At 35.6% G+C, this 20,840-nt stretch overlaps 1 protein-coding gene across 3 annotated transcripts in view; it reads left to right on the top strand.

Annotated features, from left to right (window-relative positions):
• Positions 1–20,840, top strand: part of HERC4 (HECT and RLD domain containing E3 ubiquitin protein ligase 4) — a 127,980-nt gene that overhangs the window by 77,631 nt on the left and 29,509 nt on the right. For all 3 annotated transcript variants that reach the window (XM_010852154.1, XM_010852153.1, XM_010852155.1), the window contains 7 exons: positions 614–690; positions 943–1,067; positions 1,930–1,989; positions 2,111–2,222; positions 2,980–3,169; positions 4,639–4,811; positions 11,547–11,666. In XM_010852154.1, coding sequence (XP_010850456.1) covers positions 614–690; positions 943–1,067; positions 1,930–1,989; positions 2,111–2,222; positions 2,980–3,169; positions 4,639–4,811; positions 11,547–11,666 — 857 coding nt within the window. The remainder of the gene's footprint in view (positions 1–613; positions 691–942; positions 1,068–1,929; positions 1,990–2,110; positions 2,223–2,979; positions 3,170–4,638; positions 4,812–11,546; positions 11,667–20,840) is intronic.

The following is a 20,840-nucleotide window of genomic DNA, read 5'->3' as shown; positions in this document are numbered from 1 at the left end:
TTGTTTGTTTTCATTCTTTTTAAAATGAATGTTACTTTTTTTTTTTTGGCCACGTCCCACACAGCTTGCAGGATCTTAGTTACCCAACCAGGGATTGAACTCTGGGCCACAGCAATGAGAATGCTGAGTCCTGACCACACCAGGGAATTCCCCAAAATGAATATTCTTACTTTTTATTTTCTTCTGAGCTATCTTTTATACCTTTGATTCAGTTTTTACACCATCATCAGTTTAAAATATACTGAGATAATAAAGATCTAGATTAAAAAATGTCATTGTTTGACATGCAGATCAAAAAGAAGACTATATAACAGAAACCAATAAAACATTATAAAGCAATTTATCCTCCAATTGAAAAAACAAACCAAAACAAAACTTAGAAACGTAAAAAAGCAACCAAAAAGCTTAGCAAATGCTGGAAGTGCTTGTGGGGTCATTTAATGTTCCATTAACTTGGTTGGTCAACATTCTGAGTCATTTTGTGTCATTGAGCCCAGGATTGGGAGGTCTCATTAAGTTAGAGATTAAGAGAAAGTCCAGTAGCATATTTGATGCTATAAAAAAATATATATATATAAATCTTGAATTTTTAAATATTTTATTTTAATTACAGATTCTGAAGAATATTTCTGCGTGAAAAGAATTTTCTCAGGTGGAGATCAAAGCTTTTCACATTATTCTAATCCCCAGGTAATAGAAATCATATGAATAATTAATAAGATCAGATAATTTCATATTAGTATTCTTTATATGTTACAAAGTATGGCCTTAATTTTGTTCTTCAAGTCTACAAATATTTTCAGATCTATTTGACAGGTTTTTGTTTTCAGTTTGTTTTTCCAGTTTTGTTTTCAGGTGTTTAGTAGAGATTAACTTCCAGATGCAGAATGCTTTGTATATAATCCTCTTCCCTCAAACTCATCTACTTATTTTAAACTTTAGAACTGTGGGCCACCAGATGACTTTAGATATCCTGATCCTTCGAAGCAGATCTGGACTGTGAATGAAGCTCTAATTCAAAAATGGCTCAGCTACCCCTCTGGAAGATTTCCTGTAGAGATAGCCAAGTAAGAAAAATGTTTTGTCTACACAAAGACAAAATCTCTCAACTCCTTGGTAGAGGAACCTGTACTTAGAAGTTTTTATTTAAATAAATATTTCATTAAATATCATTTACTGAATGGTTTATATACAGAAGTTTAAATGTCTGGAATTTCTATAATAGTGGATATTTTAGGAGATCTCATTTAAAATTGTTATATATTTTAAATATATAAAAATATACATATAAGAATATGCAGTTCTTAAAATATTAAATATAGCCACTTTAGAGATTGGGTTTGCAAAAAAGTTCCTTCTGGCTTTATATTGGTCACTTTCTTTTAACATCTGTGTTCCTGGAAGAATTGAGTATTACTTCCTTCTTGAAAATTTTGCGTGCAGATGGACTTGTTTAGTACTTTAAATTTTTGTTGTTGTTGTTGTTGAAGGTGGTGTAGGTATTTGGGATGAAGGATTATAGCTGATCAGCTGTTTTTTAGTTCTAGATTATGTTCCCAAATTGAAGTTTTTCTTAACAGCCTGAAGAGTAGTCTTCAGAAAAATAACTTTGCAGATTAGATTTACCACTGTGTGGAATTAAGAAAGTTAAATATGCATGTTTTTATAAAAAATTTTTTTTTAGGAACATCAGATTTATTTGGTGAATCTGAGGATGATAGTAATGTTCAAGAGAGTCTAGGGTGAACAGTAATACCTCTGTCAAGGTTTACTTAATCTGTAGTAATTTATAGAATTCTGATTTATTCTGAATGTTGATTGGAGGAATGCTCTGTAGCATTAAATATTAGTTTAACTTTAATTTTTATTAAAAAATGAAGGTAAACATTTCACATTTTGTGATTTGGAGATTTTTAAATTTCTTTTTAGTGAAATTGATGGAACATTTTCTTCATCTGGTTGTCTAAATGGAAGTTTTTTAGCTGTTAGGTAAGTGACAGTTCTTTGTTATACTAAATTTTTGAATTTATTATATTAAATAATAATGTCATTAAATAAATGAAATGAATTTAAAGTTTATCATTTTTTTCCTCTCTTTTTTTATCAATAGCAATGATGATCACTATAGAACGGGCACTAGATTTTCAGGGGTTGACATGAATGCTGCTAGACTTTTATTCCACAAACTTATACAACCTGATCATCCTCAGATAGCTCAGCAGGTTTGTTTTTAAAGTATTTTGTATTTGTATTATGTTCCCTGTTGAGTTTTTTATTCCATGTTATTCTAAAGCTTTGTTGCCTAATTAACTTTATAGTTTCATATACTTTATTATGATGCCTTTGTATAAATTAATGTAAGAATTTAAATCAGGTATTATTTTAAACTGTTTGTAATTTAGCTGTCAGACGTCTTTAAATCTTTCCAGATGTTCAGAGCAGACCCTTAATTATTTAACATTACCATGTTGGTTAAGTCTACATAGCTGTTGATGCAGAGAGTTTAAATTGAGATTTATACGTAAGATTTTTAAAATTCTCTTACAAATAGCATTGAAACATGTATATTACCATATGTGAAATAGATGACCAGTCCAAGGTCAATGCATGAAACAGGACTGTCAAAGCCAGTGCACTGGGATAACCAGAGGGATGGGAGGAGGGTTCAGGATGGGGGGACACATGTACACCCGTGGCTGATTCATGTCAATGTATGGTAAAAATCACCAAAATATTGTAATTAGTCTCCAATTAAAATAAATTAATTAATTAAAAGAAAAAGATTCTCTTATATTGCGTAGTCATTAATTTTCATTGTGCTCCAGAGTACATTCATTGATGCATCATAAGATGGTTTCTTTTCTTTTTTTTCCCCCTTCACCATTTAATGTTTCCTGTGGTATAAGATTTTCTTTTTCTGTTTTTTTGACTATGCATTCATTTTAAATGAAGTAGATTTTACTTTTTGTCAAAATGTAGGTGGCAGCTAGCTTGGAAAAGAATCTTATTCCTAAACTGACTAGCTCCTTACCTGATGTTGAAGCATTGAGATTTTATCTTACTCTACCAGAATGTCCCCTGATGAGCGATTCCAACAATTTCACCACAATAGCAATTCCCTTTGGTACAGCTCTTGTGAACTTAGAAAAGGCACCGCTGAAAGTACTTGGTAAGAACTTTAATACTTTTTTCTTTTGTAACCTTTTTTCTTTAAGTGAAAATGCTCGTTAGGTTCTTACTTTTTTGCTGTTTGAAATTTTGCTATGCTGAATTATTTTGACGTTGTCTCAGGGAAAGGTAAACCTGTTTTTCAATTCATTACTTTTTGCTAGTCATCTGATGCTAGTTGTTAGAGTTGTTGGAGGCAAAGAATGTTAAATATTAAAATTTTAATCAAACACAACAGTGGAGACAATATCAGGAAAGATAAAAACTGTTTTTCATATTTCTCTAAATGGCAACCCACTCCAGTATTCTTGCCTGGAGAACCCCATGGACAGAGGAGCCTGGTGGGCTACAGACCATGGGGTTGCAAAGAGTCAGACATGACTGAGCGACTGAACAGAAACTTCCAGAGTGATTCACTCCAGAGTGATCTTATTGTTAAAGAGTAAAGGAAAGGGAACAGTTAAAACTGAACAAACCTGGGTATTAAATCCCCCTTGAACTTTATTAGCCCTTTGCCTTGTTTGCTAATTTTCTGATGTCTCTCTATTTGAGATTCCAGTCTTCATTTGATCTTATTCCTCTGGGTTTTTGGCATAAACTTTTCTCGCTTTGATTTTTCTAATTGTATAGATTTCATTTCTATCTGTTGGCTGTTGTAGTTTGCCTGCTACATTTAGTAGCAGTGCTTTCCTCCTTCCTAATTTAGTATTTGTTAGATATGTCAGTCTGAGATACATAAGAGTAATAAAATCAGTACAAGAAGTTTTAGGCTGAGAGTGAGCAGAGGAAGCAACAAGCAGTGGGTAGAATGCTGGAATCTGAGGGAATGAGCCAGTGAGTGGTTAGAAGAGTGAAGCAGGGACTCACAAGTGTATTGTTGCCATGTTGTCTGAAGTTTTCCGGTTCCTTTCTGTCTCCTGCACAAGACTGTCATATTTGTAGTTAATAGCTATAAATAGTGAACATGGGGAACGACAGACATGGTATACTTTACATTATTCAGTTTCTGTATTTGATATTTAGGAGTACCTTGCATTCAGGTGGTGCTTCACATTTCCACTTTAAGTTAAAGGTAAAAGTTGGAGAGATCTATAAATATCGGAGCAATACAGTTTTTTAGTGTTTTTAAAAATTAAACCTCCTAATTTATGAAGCACTTGGAAACACCTGGTTTAATATGAGGGATAGTGGTTAAGTTTTTAATATAGCTTAGCAAACCAAGAGTGTAAATTCAATAGACATTTTTTACTTTATTTTTGCTTTTGAGAGCTTTTAGAACCGTATTCTTTAACTTGAATGTGGAGTAGTGTCTATCAACCTTAGAAATGTTACATAAAATATCATATTACATGTATCTTCTTGAGATTTTCAAAGGGTTAAGAGCCACTGCTTTAGGAAAAATCAGTATGATTTTGAAAATTGTGACTTTTTAAATTTTATTTTATTTGTGTGTTCACCCTTTAATAACAGAAAACTGGTGGTCAGTACTTGAACCTCCGCTATTCCTCAAGATTGTAGAACTTTTTAAGGAGGTTGTGGTACATCTTTTGAAACTCTACAAGATCGGCATTCCCCCTTCTGAGAGAAGAATTTTCAACAGTTTTCTTCATACTGCATTAAAGGTTTTAGAAATATTACATAGGGTATGTCCAGTAGTTCATTTATTTTCCTCTTCCCCCATTGCCACTAACAGATTGTTGATGTTTATTTTAACATGACTATATTACAGAATTAGATTGGCATAAAAGATATTATAGGAATTTGGAGAAGTTATCTAAATTTTCCTTTCAAAGAAAGAATATATATTTAGAGCTTTGGTCTTACTTGACTTTGTTAGGCATTTATGAATAGTTGGGCAGAACAATAGCATACTAATGAATTAGAGTCTCCTTATGTTTTTTTCTGAAGAACATGATTTGTTATTTAAATAATACACTTGTTATTTATAGGTGGACATAATACGAAAGAGATTTCATCCTACTTATGATTGTGAACATTTAAAACATGTTCTTTTTGCTATTGGCTACTAATGACTTCAATCAAAATAGAACATTTGAAACAAATGACTAATTGAAATTGGAACCATATATAATTCATTAATTTGCCTATTGTTCTTTCCTGCCCTTCTTCCCAGTGGAAGAAATAGTACCCTTTACACTTGTAGCAGTTCAAAGTTATAGCAGTTCAAAGAAGTAGAGTCTCAGCTGTTACATTAAAGATGGTTTTGAGACATCCCTGACAGCTGGTATATCTCTGTTCTGCCATTTGATATTAAGATACTATCTTGGAAGACATGACCTAAGGGAGGAACATATGTTTCTAGCCTCTAGAATGACTGAAAAACTCATGTGAACCTTTAGTTTCCTCCCCTTAACAGCTTCTTGTGTTTTCAGACCCTTCTTGCTTGCTATTACGGTTAGTGATAAAGGGTAAAGGAAACAAGCCTTGTGTTCTCTGTAAGAAAGAGCCCATACGGACGATTTTTTTTTTCCTTTTTATTCTTTTAATGAAGTTCCTGGTTCATTTAATGATCCTTTCTCTACTACTTCTTGAACTTTTTTTCTTTTGTATTTAGTATTTCCAAGCTCTTCTGAAAAACAAGTCATTTCTCTTACTATAGCTGAGGCTATGATAGCCATTTTTTTTCTTAGGGGGAAATAAGTTATTATTATGTTTGCCTTCCCTAGTCCAAGGCTTTCTTGCAGCACTTTAGGGTAAACTGGATTCTGCAGTAAACTGCTTTTAAGATCTTCTGTCTTCATGATATGGGTCTCTGCTTTTCTGTATGCCTTTTGCCTAGGATTTAAGTGAGTGATTAGATTCTTTCCTTCCTCTGGACTCTTCTTTTCCTCCTATTTCAGTGAACCATCCTTTGTCAGCAGGACCTTTTTCCCAAGTAATTAATTATTCACTTCCCCTCTTCCTTGTCTGGTTATCTTTATTACCTCTTAAAAATTTTTTTTTTCCCTTAGCTGTTTTTTTCCACAAGTGAAAGGGAAGGGAAATTGGAATTTCCACAAGTGAAAAGGAAAGGAAATTATGAAATTGTCTTTCATAATTACAGACAGAACTTCAGCTAGTAACTTATGTGCGTAGCTCAGAAGCCCCAGTCTCTATTGAAGAGAACCCTATGGGGTTCTGTGTCCAGAGACCTTTTTGACGGAGCCGTGCTGGAACTAGGATCCTAAATTATTGCTAGCTGAAAGGGAAAGGAAAATAAGTTCAAAAAGTTATATGAAGTTACATGAGGTAGACAAGATGAAAAACCTCCCTTGTACATTAATTCATGTGAGCACTTTACATGAATTCCTCATTTAACTTTTTATAGTTATATCTTGCCCCTTAATCTGAGTATCAAAGGTCATAAACCAGTAAGTAGCAGAATTGAAATACAAATCTATTTCTAAAGTCCCTGATGTTTCTAGTGTACTTCTGTATCAGTAGATATGGTAATATAACTTGTTTAGAAGGGGATTTGGTTTTGTTTTATGCCTCAGTCTGGAGGCTTATACTTCCATAATTGTAGATAGCATTGAATTGTTAAAAAGACTAATTCTAATTCCCTCTATGCTGCTTCTTATCAATGTGATTTTGAACAAGTCTTCTTTCTCTTTATCGCATTTGCAGATAGTTATCTATAAAATAAGGATTGAAATAATGGCCTGCTGGTTTCCCAGGATTGATGTGTTGTTTAGATTATGGAATATATATACAAATACTATACATTCATAAGGCAGAGATTTTGTTGCCACCACTGTTTGAATGGGAAACTGCAGCTTTTAACTCAATTTATTTGATAATGAGGAACTTGAGTTCCTGTTTGAAATTGTTACATACTCAAAAGTAGGGTAGTAATGTTATCAGTTTCTTAGGCATCTCTTAGTGAGAGTTCTTAGGGCAATCACTTACCTTTCTTTTACCTCTTACTTTGGAGAAAACTTTACTTGGTCCTAACCTGTCATAGATAATTGTCAGGGATGATTTATTTTCATCTATAGTGGAACCTAAATTGCTTATCAGAGATTTGTGTTTTAGAAGACACCTTATGTCTGACAGCTGTATATATTTCTTCTCTCTGCTCCATAGTTAAGAATTAGGAGAAGTTTCCTAAAAGGATTTCCTTCCTGACCAAATCTGGAACAGGATTAAGAACTGTAGAACTGGTCTGTATTTCTCCTGATCTTTTCAGGATATATAAATGACTTGTTCCTCCCTTATGTCATGTCCTTTGGAAAGCTTTTGAATTAGAAATCACTCCCAGTGCTCCAAATGGCATCACAAGAAAGATAATTTTGGTACCTGCTGTCAGGAATGAATGTGTTACCAGATAAATGAATTTGCTGGCAAGAAATTGGGTAGTTTCTGAGTTTTCACACAGTACATTATAGAGACACTAATAGGCCAAAAGAAAAGACTTACTTGGTCTGACTAGCCTAAGTGCTGCATATCATGCTAACCCTCTAAGTCAGTGATTATCAAAAAAAATTTTTTTTCAAGGAACCCTTAAACCCAAACAAATAAGGCATGTGTTTACATACCATATACCACCTCTGAACTCAGGTTTATAAATGAGAGTACTAAACTGTAATTAATATATGAAGCATTATGATCACACACATTTAGTTTCTGTTTTTTACATTTTAGACAGCAGTATTGAGTGTGTAGGTTTTGAACTTCTGTCATGTAATTTTTAAAATTTATTTTACAAACATTTACTGAGTGCCTACTGTGTGCTTATTATGGTGCAGTTATAAACATTAGTGATGCAGTTATAAGAAAAAGATGTGATTTCTTCCCTTGTTAAGATTATAAATATAGAACAGTTGTATAATACAAATAAATAATTGTTTTTGATATAGCACGGTAAGTGCTAGATTAAGCAAAAGGAAGGGTGCTGTGAAACACATAGGAGGGCACATAACTCAAAAGAATTAAAGAAGACTTCCTGAAGAAAATAATGTCTTGTCAATTTTACCTTCCATACAAATGTATTTTTATGTATATTTTTAAAAACTGTGGACTTTATATGTAAATCTGTATACAGGTCTTTTGGATCGGTCTTCTATTCAGTGCCTAAATATTTCTCTCTTTTTAAAAGACTTAACAACTGATTTTGTCTTTAGTTATTAAATCATTGTGACTGAATTAACCATTAACCATCATTTCCCCCAAAGTCTTAAGTTTGACTGAAATTTGTTCCTGCATGAAACCTGATTTCTAAATCGTTAGTTTTTATTCTAACTTGACGGTCTTCTGAGGCAGCTCAGTGGTATAGAATTCACCCACCAAAGCAGGAGACCCACGAGACATGGGTTAGATCCCTGGAGTAGGAAATGGCAACCCACTGCAGTATTTTTGCCTGGAAAATTCCATGGACAGAGGAGCCTGGCAGGCTACAGTCGAGTGAGTTGCAAAGAGAAAGACACAACTGAGGGGAAATATACACACATTCTAACATAGCATTTCTTATCAAAAACATGTCATGTCTACATGATATAAAAGCTGTAAACACTGGTTGCTACTGGTGAGGGAAATTGCAGTTTACCTTTTAAAATAAATATTTCAGATAAAAATACATCAGAGGTCAGTAGGATGTGGATCATTTTCAACAAATATCATTAAATTTTTAAAGAGTCCAATGTAATAGTTAAGGTATATATTTAGTAGTTTCTGCAGATGAATATTGGGCTACCTAGGTGGCTCAGTAGTAAAGATTTGCAGGAGACACTGCATCTGGAAGATCCCCTGGAGAAGGAAATGGCAGCCCACTCTAGTATTCTTGTCTGGGAAATCCCATGGACGGAGAAGTCTGGCAGACTACAGTCCATGGGATCACAAAAGAGTTGGACACAACTTAGTGATTAAACAACAACAACAGCACATAAATATTGGAGAAGGAAAAGCCAATGAATTTTTGTGTATAATTGCTGGGTTTATTTTCTCTTTTAGTAGCAGTAAGAGTTAAGCTGTAAGGCAAGAGTTGTAAACTTTTTCTGTGGAAGTTTAGATAGTAATGTTTTCTACTTTGTGAACTGTGTGGTTTCTGTTATAACTGCTCGACTCTATTTTTAATGTTTTTTATGCTATTGTAAATGATAATTAAAATCATTTTTGATTGTTAGTAGTATGGAGAAATTTAGTTTTGTTGCTCATGTGGAGAAATTCAGTTGAAGTTTCACCTTGTACTCTGTGACCTTGGTAAATTAATAGTTCTGTCCTAGATTCATTTGCATTTTTAATGTATACAGTCATGATATTTTCTTTCCTTTTAATGTATACAGTCATGATATTTTCTTTCCTTATTTAATTGGCTAAGACTTCCCAGTGCAATGTTGAATATAAACGGTTGCAGTGGACAATTCTTGTCTAAGTCTTCATCTTAGAAAGTTTTTAATGTTTTACTCATAAGCATGATATTAGCTGTAGAGTTTATATTTTGATTTTAAGGTGAGCTTTATCTGTTTGAAGAACTTCCTTTTTATTTCTGGTTTGCTGAGAGTTGTTATTATGAAGGGACGTTGAACTTTGTTAGATGCTTTTTTCCTGCGTCTGTTGAGATGAACAAATTATTATTATTTTTTCTCCCTGAAATGTAGTGAAATTCATTTGTGTTAGTTGAATCAATAGTGCATTCCTGGGATAAACTCCACTTGGACATTTTATATTATATATATTGTTGGATTTAATTTGCTCATATTTTGTTGAGGGTTTTGTGTCCGTGTTCATTAGGGATGTTGATTGGATAAATTTTGTTTCTCATCAGTTTCTTAGCATCAGGGTCATAAAATGAATTAAGAAATGACCCCTCTTTCTCTGTGTTCTGAGTTTAAGATTGGTATTATTAAATTTTTGATAGAATTCACCAGTGAAGCCATCTTGGCCTGGACTTTTCTTTTGAAAAATGTAAATATTTATTAATAATATTAGATTTAAAAACTATAGTATTTTGTATTTCTTATCTTTCTTTTCCTCTACTTGATTGTCCTTAATTTGATCATTTTCTAGGTTCTTAAAGCTAAGAATTTTTTTTTTGGGGGGGGCAATACCACACAGTTGGTAAGATTGAACCCAGTCTGTGGCAGTGAAAGCACCGTGTCCTAACCACTAGACCACCAGGGAATTCCTGAGCTGAAGCTTATTAGGCTTATTGATTTTAAACCTTTTATTTTAGCATGATCATTAAATGCTATCAGTTTCCTTCTATGCTCTGCTTTACCAGCATTCCACAAATTTTGATATGTTTTGTTTTTATTTTCAATAAGTTCAAAATATCTTCCTAAAGCACCTGTCTACTTACTGCAACCTCTAGGTCATCTCTGAGTCTGGCTCTGTTGATTGCTTTTTCACTTTTTTTATGTGTCTTTTGTTTTGTTTACTTATCTGACTTTGGATATGTCTCACAAATTTTGAATGTCTGTAAAATAGTAAAAGCTGAATTTATTCCTGTAAATTTGTATACATCTTGTGTGGTTGTTAGTTTCAGGATTCAAGCCAGTCTAATTATTTATTTTTGACTGACCTGAGTCTTTGTTGTTGCTTGTGGACTTTCTCTAGTTGCGGCAAGCGGTGGGTGGGGGGTGGTGGTGGTAACTCTCCAGTTTTGTTGGGATGGCTTTTCTTGTTGCAAAACATCGGCTCTAGGTGCTTGGGCTTCAGTAGTTGCAGCTTGCAGGCTCTAGAGCACGGGATCAGCAGTTGTGGTGCACAGGCTTAGCTGCTCCTTGGCCTGTGGGATCTTCCTGGATCAGGGATCAAACCCGGGCCTCCTGCACTGGTATGCAAATTCTTTACTACTGAGCTACCAGGGAAGCCCTGGGATTGTCATGACTTCTTGATAAATGAATTCTTTTAGCATTATTAAATGGGCCTTTTTCCCTCTGGAAATGCTTGTCTTGAAATCTGCTCTGAGTAGTCTCAGAAAGTTGATGCTTTCTTTTGGGGTATCCCCCACCAAGTCTCACTTGTGCTTTCATGGTTTAAGAGTTAGCCAAAGATGAAGGGGGAGTTTACATTCAGATTTTGGGGCTTTAGCTATTCTTACTATTATTTAAGTTCCATTCTCAATCAGAAGACTTTATAGTTTCTAGTTTGTATTTTATATATATATATATGTATATTTAATGGTATAGCTCATGTGGTGTTACATAAATATTTTTTTTTACTTGATTTTGAGGTACTAAATACAGATATCACATCTTATAAATCTTTGTATTTCTCATAGCACTTAGCATTTTACATATGGTAGGCACTCAGTAAATTATTTTTTATAGGAAGAGAAAATAGCTAAGAAATATCAAACCTTTTTCTATTTAAATACTTTTCAGTCTCTTTCTTAGGTACTGGTTAAATTTAATGTTAATTACATTTTTTTTTTGTAGGTGAATGAGAAATCTGGACAGATTATTCAATATGATAAATTTTATATACATGAAGTACAAGAATTGATAGACATACGGAATGATTATATCATCTGGGTCCAACAGCAGGCCTATGGAATGGTATGTTACTTATTGCATTTTATGATTTCTTTTTTTTTGTATCATTTGTTCTAATACAAAGTGAACAATTGTATATTATTGAAATAGCAGAGCTTTTATCCAGAACTCATTTTTTAAATAAAAACATATTGCAAAATAGCAGCTATATATATATATTATGCAGTGTTTATAAGTAAGTATTCAATTTTTATATAAAGCCAAACTAAAGACATAGATTATAGTTTTTTATAGAAAAATGCAAATATGACTTAGATTTTAAGTCTTATTTATTTTCTATGAGGTTGTCTCTTAATTCTCTAATGCTGAGAGTACTGGAGTGCTGATACTTGAATTCTAAGAATATATTAAAATTTTGATATCAGTGCCTCAGAACTACCAGAAGAGACCTGTGTGACCATTAATTCTTTCTTTTTCCCCCATCTTTTATGTTTTTAATTTGATTTCAGTTTTTTGTTGTACATCCACAAGTGTACATATTTCTTTCCATGTGGCTAAATCTCTAATGACTAGACACTTAATGTTCTATTAAAATAATAGCATAGGGACTTCCCTGGTGATCCCATGGTTAAGACTCCACATTTTCATCCCAGGGTGTGTGGGTTCAGTTCCTGGTCAGGAAACTTAAGATCTCCAAAGATCTGTGTGGTCCAAAAAACATAAAAATAATAACATAGTCTTATAAAACTTTAATTAGTCATGTGAAATTTCAGTATAAAATTGGATAAGCAGCTAGATATAAAACAGGTTTAATACTCTTATTTGCTGACCTTTGTAATATACTTAAGGCCAACTTTATCATCTGTGAAGCAGATACTTTAAGTAATATGCATATAGCAGTTCTAGAAAGGAGAAAGGAGCAGTGACCCCACAAGAGACTGAGCCAGACTTGCCTGTGACTGTCCAGGAGTCTCGGTGGAGGTGTGGGTCTACAGTGGCCTGCTGTGGGGTGTAGGACACTGAACACATCAGTCCTGGGAGTTGTGGTATGCTGGTATAAGTCCTTTTGAGGGCTCAGATGGTGAAAGTGTCTGCCTGCAATGCAGGAGACCCGGGTTCGATCCCTGGGCTGGGAAGATACCCTGGAGAAAGAAATGGCAACCCACGCCAGTATTCTTGTCTGGAAAATCCCATGGACAGAGGAGCCTGGTAGGCTACAGTCCCTGGGGTCACAAAGAGTTGGACACGACTGAGCGACTTCACTTCACTTCACTTCACCACAGTTACCCCTACCATAATTTGGCCTGAGGGAGGGAACACAGCCCCACCCATTAACAGAAAATTGGATTAAAGATTTGCTGAGCTTGGCCCCGCCCACCAGTATTCTTACCTTGAGAACCCCATAAACAATATGAAAAGGCAAAAGGATATGACACTAAAAGATGGACTTCCAGGTTGGTAGTTGCCCAGTATGCTGCTGGAGAACAGTGGAGAAATAACTCCAGAAAGAATGAAGAGGCTGAGCCAAAGTGAAAATACCACTCAGTTGTGGATGTGACTGGTGATGGAAGTAAAGTCCGATGATATAAAGAGCAATATTGCATAGGAACCTGGAATGTTAGGTCCATGAGTCAAGGTGAATTGCAAGTGGTCGATCAGGAGATGGCCAGAATGAACATCGACGTTTTAGGAATCAGTGAACTAAAATGGACCAGAATGGGCAAATTTAATTCAGATGACCGTTATATCTACAACTGTGGGAGAGAATCCCTTAGAAGAAATGGAGTAGCACTCATAGTCAATGAAAGAGTCCGAAATGCAGTACTTGGGTGCAATCTCAAAAATGACAGAATGATCTTTGTTCGTTTCTAAGGCAGACCATTGAAGATCACAGTAATCCAAGTCTGAACCCCAGCTACTAATGTTGAAGAAGCTGAAGTTGAACAGTTCTATGAAGACCTACAAGACCTTCTAGAAATAACACCAAAAAAAAAGATGTCCTTTTAATCATAGGGGACTGGAATGCAAAAGTAGGAAGTCAAGAGATACCTGGAGTAACAGGCAAGTTTGGGCCTCAAGTACAGAATGAAGCAGGGCAAAGGCTAATAGTGTTTTGCCAAGAAAACGCACTGGTCGTAGCAAACACCCTCTTCCAACAACACAAGAGAATATACATGCACATCACCAGATGGTCAGTACCGAAATCAGATTGATTATATTCTTTGCATTCGAAGATGGAGAAGCTCTAAACAGTCAGCAAAAACAAGACCAGGAGCTAACTGTGGCTCAGATCATGAACTCCTTACTGCAGACTTCAGACTTACATAGGAGAAAGTAGGGAAAACCACTAGACCATTCAGGTATGACCTAAATTAAACCCTTTATGATTATACAATGGAAGTGACAAATAGATTCAAGGGATTAGATCTGATAGAATACCTGAAGAACTACGTACATAATAGATGTACAAGACGGATGTACATAACATTACACAGGAGGCAGTGATCAGAACCATCACCAAGAAATGCTAAAGGCAAAATGGTAGTCTGAGAGGGCCTTACAAATAGCTGAAAAAAGAAGAGAAGCTAAAGGTAAAGGAGAAAAGAAAAGATATGCACGTCGGAATGCAGAGTTCCAAAGAAAAGCACAGAGAGATAAGAAAGCCTTCCTAAGTGATCAGTGCAGAGGAATAGAGGAAAACAATAAAATGAGAAAGGCTAGAGATCTCTTCAAGGGAACATTTCATGCAAAGATGGGCACAGTTAAGGACAGAAATGGTATGGACCTAACAGAAGCAGAAGATGTTAAGAAGAGGTGGCAAGAATACACAGAAGAATATACAAAAAAGGTCATCTTCATGACCCAGATAACCACAAGGGTGTGATCCCTCACCTAGAGCCAGACATCCTGAAGTACAAAGTCAAGTGGGCCTTAGGAAGCATCACTACAAACAAAGCTAGTGGAGGTGATTGAATTCCAGTTGAGCTATTTCAAATCCTAAAAGATGCTTCTGTGAAAGTGCTGCATTCAATATGCCAAAAATTTGGAAAACTCAGCAGTGGCCACTGGACTGGAAAAGGTCAGTTTTCATTCCAATCCCAAAGAAAGGCAATGCCAAAGAATGTTCAAACTACCGCACAATTACACTCATCTCATACACTAGCAAAGTAATGCTCAAAATTCTCCAAGCCAGGCTTCAATAGTACATGAACTGAGAAATTCCGAATGTTCAAGCTGGATTTAGAAAAGGCAGAGGAATCAGAGATCAAATTGCCAACATCCGTTGTAACATTGAAAAAGCAAGAAAATTCCAGAAAAACATCTCCTTCTGGTTCATTGACTATGCTAAAGCCTTTTGACTGTGTGGATCACAACAAACTGGAAAATCCTTCAAGTGATGGGAATAGCAGACCACCTTACCTACCTCCTGCAAAACCTGTATGCAGGTCAAGAAGCTACAATTAGAATCAGACACGGAACAATGGACAGGTTCCAAACTGAGAAAGGAGTACATCAAGGCTGTATATTGTCACCCTGCCTATTTAACTTATATGCAGAGAACATCATGTGAAATGCTGGACAGGATGAAGCATAAGTTGGAATCAAGATTGCGAGGAGAAATATCAGTAACCTCAGATATGCAAATGACACCACCCTTATGGCAGAAAGCTGAGAGGAACTAAAGAGCCTCATTAGTGTGGCTCACAACAAACTGGAAAATTCTTCAAGAGATGGGAATAGCAGATCACCTTATCTGCCTCCTGCAAAACCTGTGTGCAGGTCAAGAAGCAAAGGTTCGACAAAGGTCCGTCTAGTCAAAGCTATGGTTTTTTTTCAGTAGTCAGGTATGGATGTGAGAGTTGGACTGTAAAGAAGGCTGAGCACCAAAGAACTGATGCTTTTGAACTGTGGTGTTGGAGAAGACTATTCAGAGTCCTTTAGACTGCAAGAAGATCAAACCAGTCAATCCTAAAAGAAATCAGTCCTGAATATTTACTGAAAGGACTGATGCTAAAGCTCTAATACTTTGGCCACCTGATGTGAAAGTGAAAGAGGAGAGTGAAAAAGCTGACTTAAAACTCAACATTAAAAAAGCAAAGATCATGGCATCTGGTCCCAAGATTTCATGACAAGTAGATGGGGAAACAGTGGGAACAGTGGCAGACTTTTCTTGGCCTCCAAAATCACTGCAGATGGTGACTGCAGCCATGAAATTAAAAAATGCATGCTCCTTGGGAGAAAAGCTATGACCAACCTAGAGAGCATATTAAAAAGCAGAGACATTACTTTGCTGACAAAGGTCTGTCTAGTCAAAGCTATGGTTTTTTCAGTAGTCATGTATGGGTATGAGAATTGGACCATAAAGAAGGTTGTGCACCAAAGAATTGATGCTTTTGAACTATGGTTTTGGAGAAAACTCTTGAGAGTCCTTTGCACTACAAGGAGATCAAACCAGTCAATCCTAAAAGAAATCTGTCTTGAATATTCATTGGAAGGACTGATGCTAAAGCTCTAATACTTTGGCCACCGGATTTAAGAACTGACTCATCAGAAAAGAACCTGATGCTGGGAAAGATTGAAGGCAGGAGGAGAAGGGGACAGAGGTGAGATGGTTGGTTGTCATCACTGACTCAATGGACATGAGTTGGAGTAAACTCCAGGAGTTGGTGATAAACAGGGAAGCCTGGCATGCTGCAGTCCATGGGGTCGCAAAGAGTCAGACGTGACTGAGGACTGAACTGAACTGAATTCTAGCAAGGCCTTTCATTGGTTGCTAGGTACCAACTGCAAGCTCTTTGTGAATAGGCACTCTGTCAATTTATTCACCTGTACTTTTTATAGTGTCTCATATATGTCTTGTAGGCCCTTAGAAAGTACAGTAGTTTTTGAATAGCAGTGCAGTTTACTGTATGCTCTTTTTAGGGTACTCTTCCCTATAGGAATAAGGTTACTTCCAGAACATCTTGAACACTTTCTAGAACCTAGCAAAGACTTCCTAGGTACTTAGATCTTCATTGGGACAGACTTGTCGATTATTTTCCCCAGAATCACTAGGAGGCTCAGTCAAGTTTACAACCATCCTACAGATTTACGTCTATCCATTTGCTTATTCAGCAAATACTTAGTAAGAATCTCCTGTGTAACAGACAGGCTTCCGAGGTGGTGCTAGTGTAAAAGAATCCGCGTGCCGGTGCAGAAGGTGCAAGAGACGAGGGTTCAGCCCCTGAGTTGGGAAGATCCCCTGGTGTAAGAAATGGCACCCCCAATCCATGCTTCTTTCCTGGAAAATTCCATGAACAGAGGAGTCTGACAGGCCGAGAAGAGTCAGACACGACTGAGCAACTGAAAACACATGTGACAAGCACTTATTTAGGTATTAGAAATACAGTGCTGAACCAGATGGATAAGGCCTGTTCTCATGAAACTTATAATCTAGTAGGCAAGATGAATAGTAATCAGGTAATGTGCACCCCTCTTCTCCTGCCATAAAAACTAATAATGTACACTATATAGAGGATGAAAATAAGAGAAGGTAGTAAAGACTGGATGCTTTCTTGCAGTTGGGTAATCAGAAGAGTCTTTTCTAATGAAGTATTATCTGTTATCTAAATGAGAAAAAGCAGCCATGTAAGATCAGTGCAAGGAAAATTTCAGGAAAAATCAGTATCTAGTAAAAGACCTTAGGTGAGAACAAGTTTGATATGTTTGAAGGATAGAAAAAGGCCAGTATAAAATGGGCTTCCAAGGTGGCGCAGTGGTAAGGACTCCACCTACCAATGCAAGAGACAAAAGAGACACTGGTTTGATCTCGGGGTTGGGAAGGTCCCTGGAGTAAGAAATGGTAACCCACTCCAGTGTTCTTGCCTGGGAAATCCCATGGACAGAGGAGCCTGGCAGGCTACAGTCCCTGGGGTTGCAAAATGTTGTACATAACTGAGAGACTGAGCACACACATGGCTAAAAATAAGGGAATGGGGAGAGTTCTGAGAAACAATCAGAGAAACGTGCAGGTGCCAGATCATGGAAAGTTTAGTAGGTTAAGATCAGAAATACAGATTTTATCTGAAGTGTTATGGTTAGCTGTTGGAATGCTGGTGAACCTAAGGTGAATATTGTACAGTGTAGTTTATATTTTGAAATAACTACCCTGTCAGCTGTGTGGAGGTTGGAATGAGGGGGATGGAACAAAAATTTAAAGGGAGACTAGTTAGAAGATAGTTTTAGTAGGTTAGGGGAGAGAAAATGATGAGTTTGGCCATGGTTGGTAGTTGTATAATGAAAGGAGGAAATAAATGGTCTTGAGTACCTCTGGATGTAAAAGGGACAAGAATTATTGATGGATATGAAATGAGGAAAGGACAACAAATGAGATGAAAGGTAGAAGGAAAACTAGAGTAGTGTTGTGGAAACTGGAAAAGGGAAGCAGAAATCTGTATTGAATGCTGTTGAGAAACACGATAAAACCATGGGATTGAGCAGTGAATTTGGTTTCATGAAGGTCACTGGTAACCTTGATAATGCCAGTCTAGGGTAAGTTATGCATAAGAGAAATTTAGGGGTGAGGAATAGGGAACAGCATTCATAGGCAGTACTTTGACAGAGTTCTGCACTTGAGAGGAGGGGGTAAGAAAAGTAGAGCTATAGCTGGAGTCAAGGGACAGCAGTTTTTTTAAAAAGAAAATCCTTGACTTCTGGAAAGCTTTGAATAAATATTTCCTTTTTCCTTCCCTGTTTTAACTAAAACTCTCATCTAGATAAAGCTTTTCACATTCTTCCTCCAGAGAACTCCTACGACAGGAGAAAAACCATATTTCTTGAGGTTATTAATTTTCCCTCTGCAAGACTTGTTTGAAGTGTCATATTTCATCTTTGAGTGAATGCAGATTTCAGGTTTAATAAGTATTTATTGTAAAAGGAATTAAAATTATTTACCATGAGGGACACTGATGATTCAGACAGTAAACTTTTTTTTTTCATTCTAAGAATTTGCATGTAAACTCTGACATACCACCTCGGTAACCTTGGTCTTTGAGCAGTGTTTTTGAGACTGCATTAATACATAGACTCCTTTTAAAATAAAACAATTCCTTTAAGAAGCTTAATGTTCACTTACCCTGTTTATGACCATCTTATTTAAATGTATACAAATACTAAACTAGTTCTAAGCTCCTGGTTCTTAGCTTTTAAAAGAATTCTAAAGCCATAACACATTTGTAAATTAATTATAACACTACAAATTTTAAAATGAGGTTATTATTTTAGTATGGAGGATGATTATGTTGTCTTGATCAGGAATCTCTGCTCACAACCTGATTATGCTAAGAAAGGAGTGTAACATAAGAGCACTTAGGTTCCTATATCATCTCAACATTTTTTGTGTTTTTCTTTTTTATTAAATCTAATTCCTTGTGGTATATAATAAATCCTTGTTGCTTATCTATTTTATGTAGTTATTTATAGCTATAATCCCCTACTCCTAATTCGTTCCTCCTACTCCCTCCCCTTTGGTAACTATAAGTTTGTTTTCTATATGAATCTCTTTCTGTTTTGTGCACAGATTCAGTTGTACTGTTTTTTAGATTGCACATGTAACTTATATCATACAGTATTTGTATTTCTGTCTGACTTACTTCACTAAGCATTTCACTCTCTCCTGGAGAGTTATATCCTCTTGGGTCACCGTGAATTAGGTCTGATGTCCTTTGACATCTGAATTTTTGCCTAGTGTGTAGGTTATAAAACAGTTCTGAACAGGTTAAGAGAAAATGCCAGTCTAATAGAACCTTTAAGGTAGCAATAATCTTGTGCTTTGTGGTAAAGCTGTGGTTTGAATGTTTGCTTTTAAACCTTACAGGCTTATATCCAAACTTCTCTTTGTGTATAACTGTGATGATATCAAATTGAATTTCCTTAGGAACTCTTTCAATGCCACTGTTTTCTGGTAAGAGGGAGACAGTAGAGGACCATCTTATTTCAAGATTTTCCAAGTTGCTATACTTGAGAATTGCTGTTACTCTCCTCTTTCAACCACATGATTTTCCTTTTTCTCCATTTATAGACAGACTGGTATTGAATATGTGGTTGTGGCAGTGGAAACTTGTTCTTTAATTGGCACAGTGGATTTAATATCATATCTTAGAAATCAGAATCTAGAACCCATGATTTGGGTTCTTCTGATCTTCTGGAAATAGAAGGCTGACAATTTACTTTGAAGGTCTTTAAATAACTCAAGTAGTTTATTAATTATATTGTGATATCTGAAGGAGCATTCTGTGGGAGAATTCAAACCACTTTCACATTTACATATAACACTAAAGGCTTTTTTTCCCTGAGACTGTTCAATAAAATTCATACTTGCATTACTAGTGTTGACACTAGGTTGAACATCATGTGGGCCTTGTAAGTAAAGCTAGTAAAGTTGTAAAGAGTCTATCCTAAAGATCCAAGTTATTTTGTGATGATACAGATATGTGTATGTGTATTTATATAACCAACAGATATATACACATATATATGTACTTTATACAACATACATATGTATAACATTATTGAACAAGAATTATGATCTTGAAATAATTCCATTCCTTTGGTGTGAAAGTTTAAAATATTCCTTGATAGAACATAGTTACTATGAATTACAAAAAAATGTCTATAAATTTTATATATACATGTATTTTATCTATGTAAATATATGCACTGTGCTGTGCTGTGCTTAGTTGCTCAGTCATGTCTGACTCTTTGCAACCCCATGAACTGTAGCCTCCCAGGCTCCTCTGTTCATGGGATTCTCCAGGCAAGAATACTGGAGTCGGTTGCAGAGATTGAACCCAGGTCTCGTTCATTGCAAACAGATTCCTTATCGTCTGAGCCACCAGAGAGACAAAATATATACACATATGTATGTGAAACTTCACCTTGTTCTAAACACTGCAACAAGATTATTTCACTTTTATTATATTGCTTTTATTATATTTCTCTTTATGCTCTAGTCTGTTGAGATTTTTTTTCTCAGATTTTCTTTCCCAGTCAAGTATTTTAAGCATCCATCAGGTATATAAACCTTAAACTAACACAGAGCTATATGTCATTTATAATTCAATAGAACTAGAACAAAAAAAACCCATTTGGTATATACTTTTAAGAATGCATCAGGTATATGCTTTCCTTGTCTCTAAACATTAAAAACTAATTCTGTGAATTTTTTGCACCCCTTATAATGTCCTTTTGTATGGCTGA

The sequence above is a fragment of the Bison bison genome, unplaced genomic scaffold (assembly GCF_000754665.1).
Source record: "Bison bison bison isolate TAMUID 2011002044 unplaced genomic scaffold, Bison_UMD1.0 scf7180017864309, whole genome shotgun sequence".
Taxonomy (NCBI): Eukaryota; Metazoa; Chordata; class Mammalia; order Artiodactyla; family Bovidae; genus Bison; species Bison bison.
Note: the sequence above shows the minus strand (reverse complement) of the source record. Positions and strands in the feature narration are given on the sequence as shown.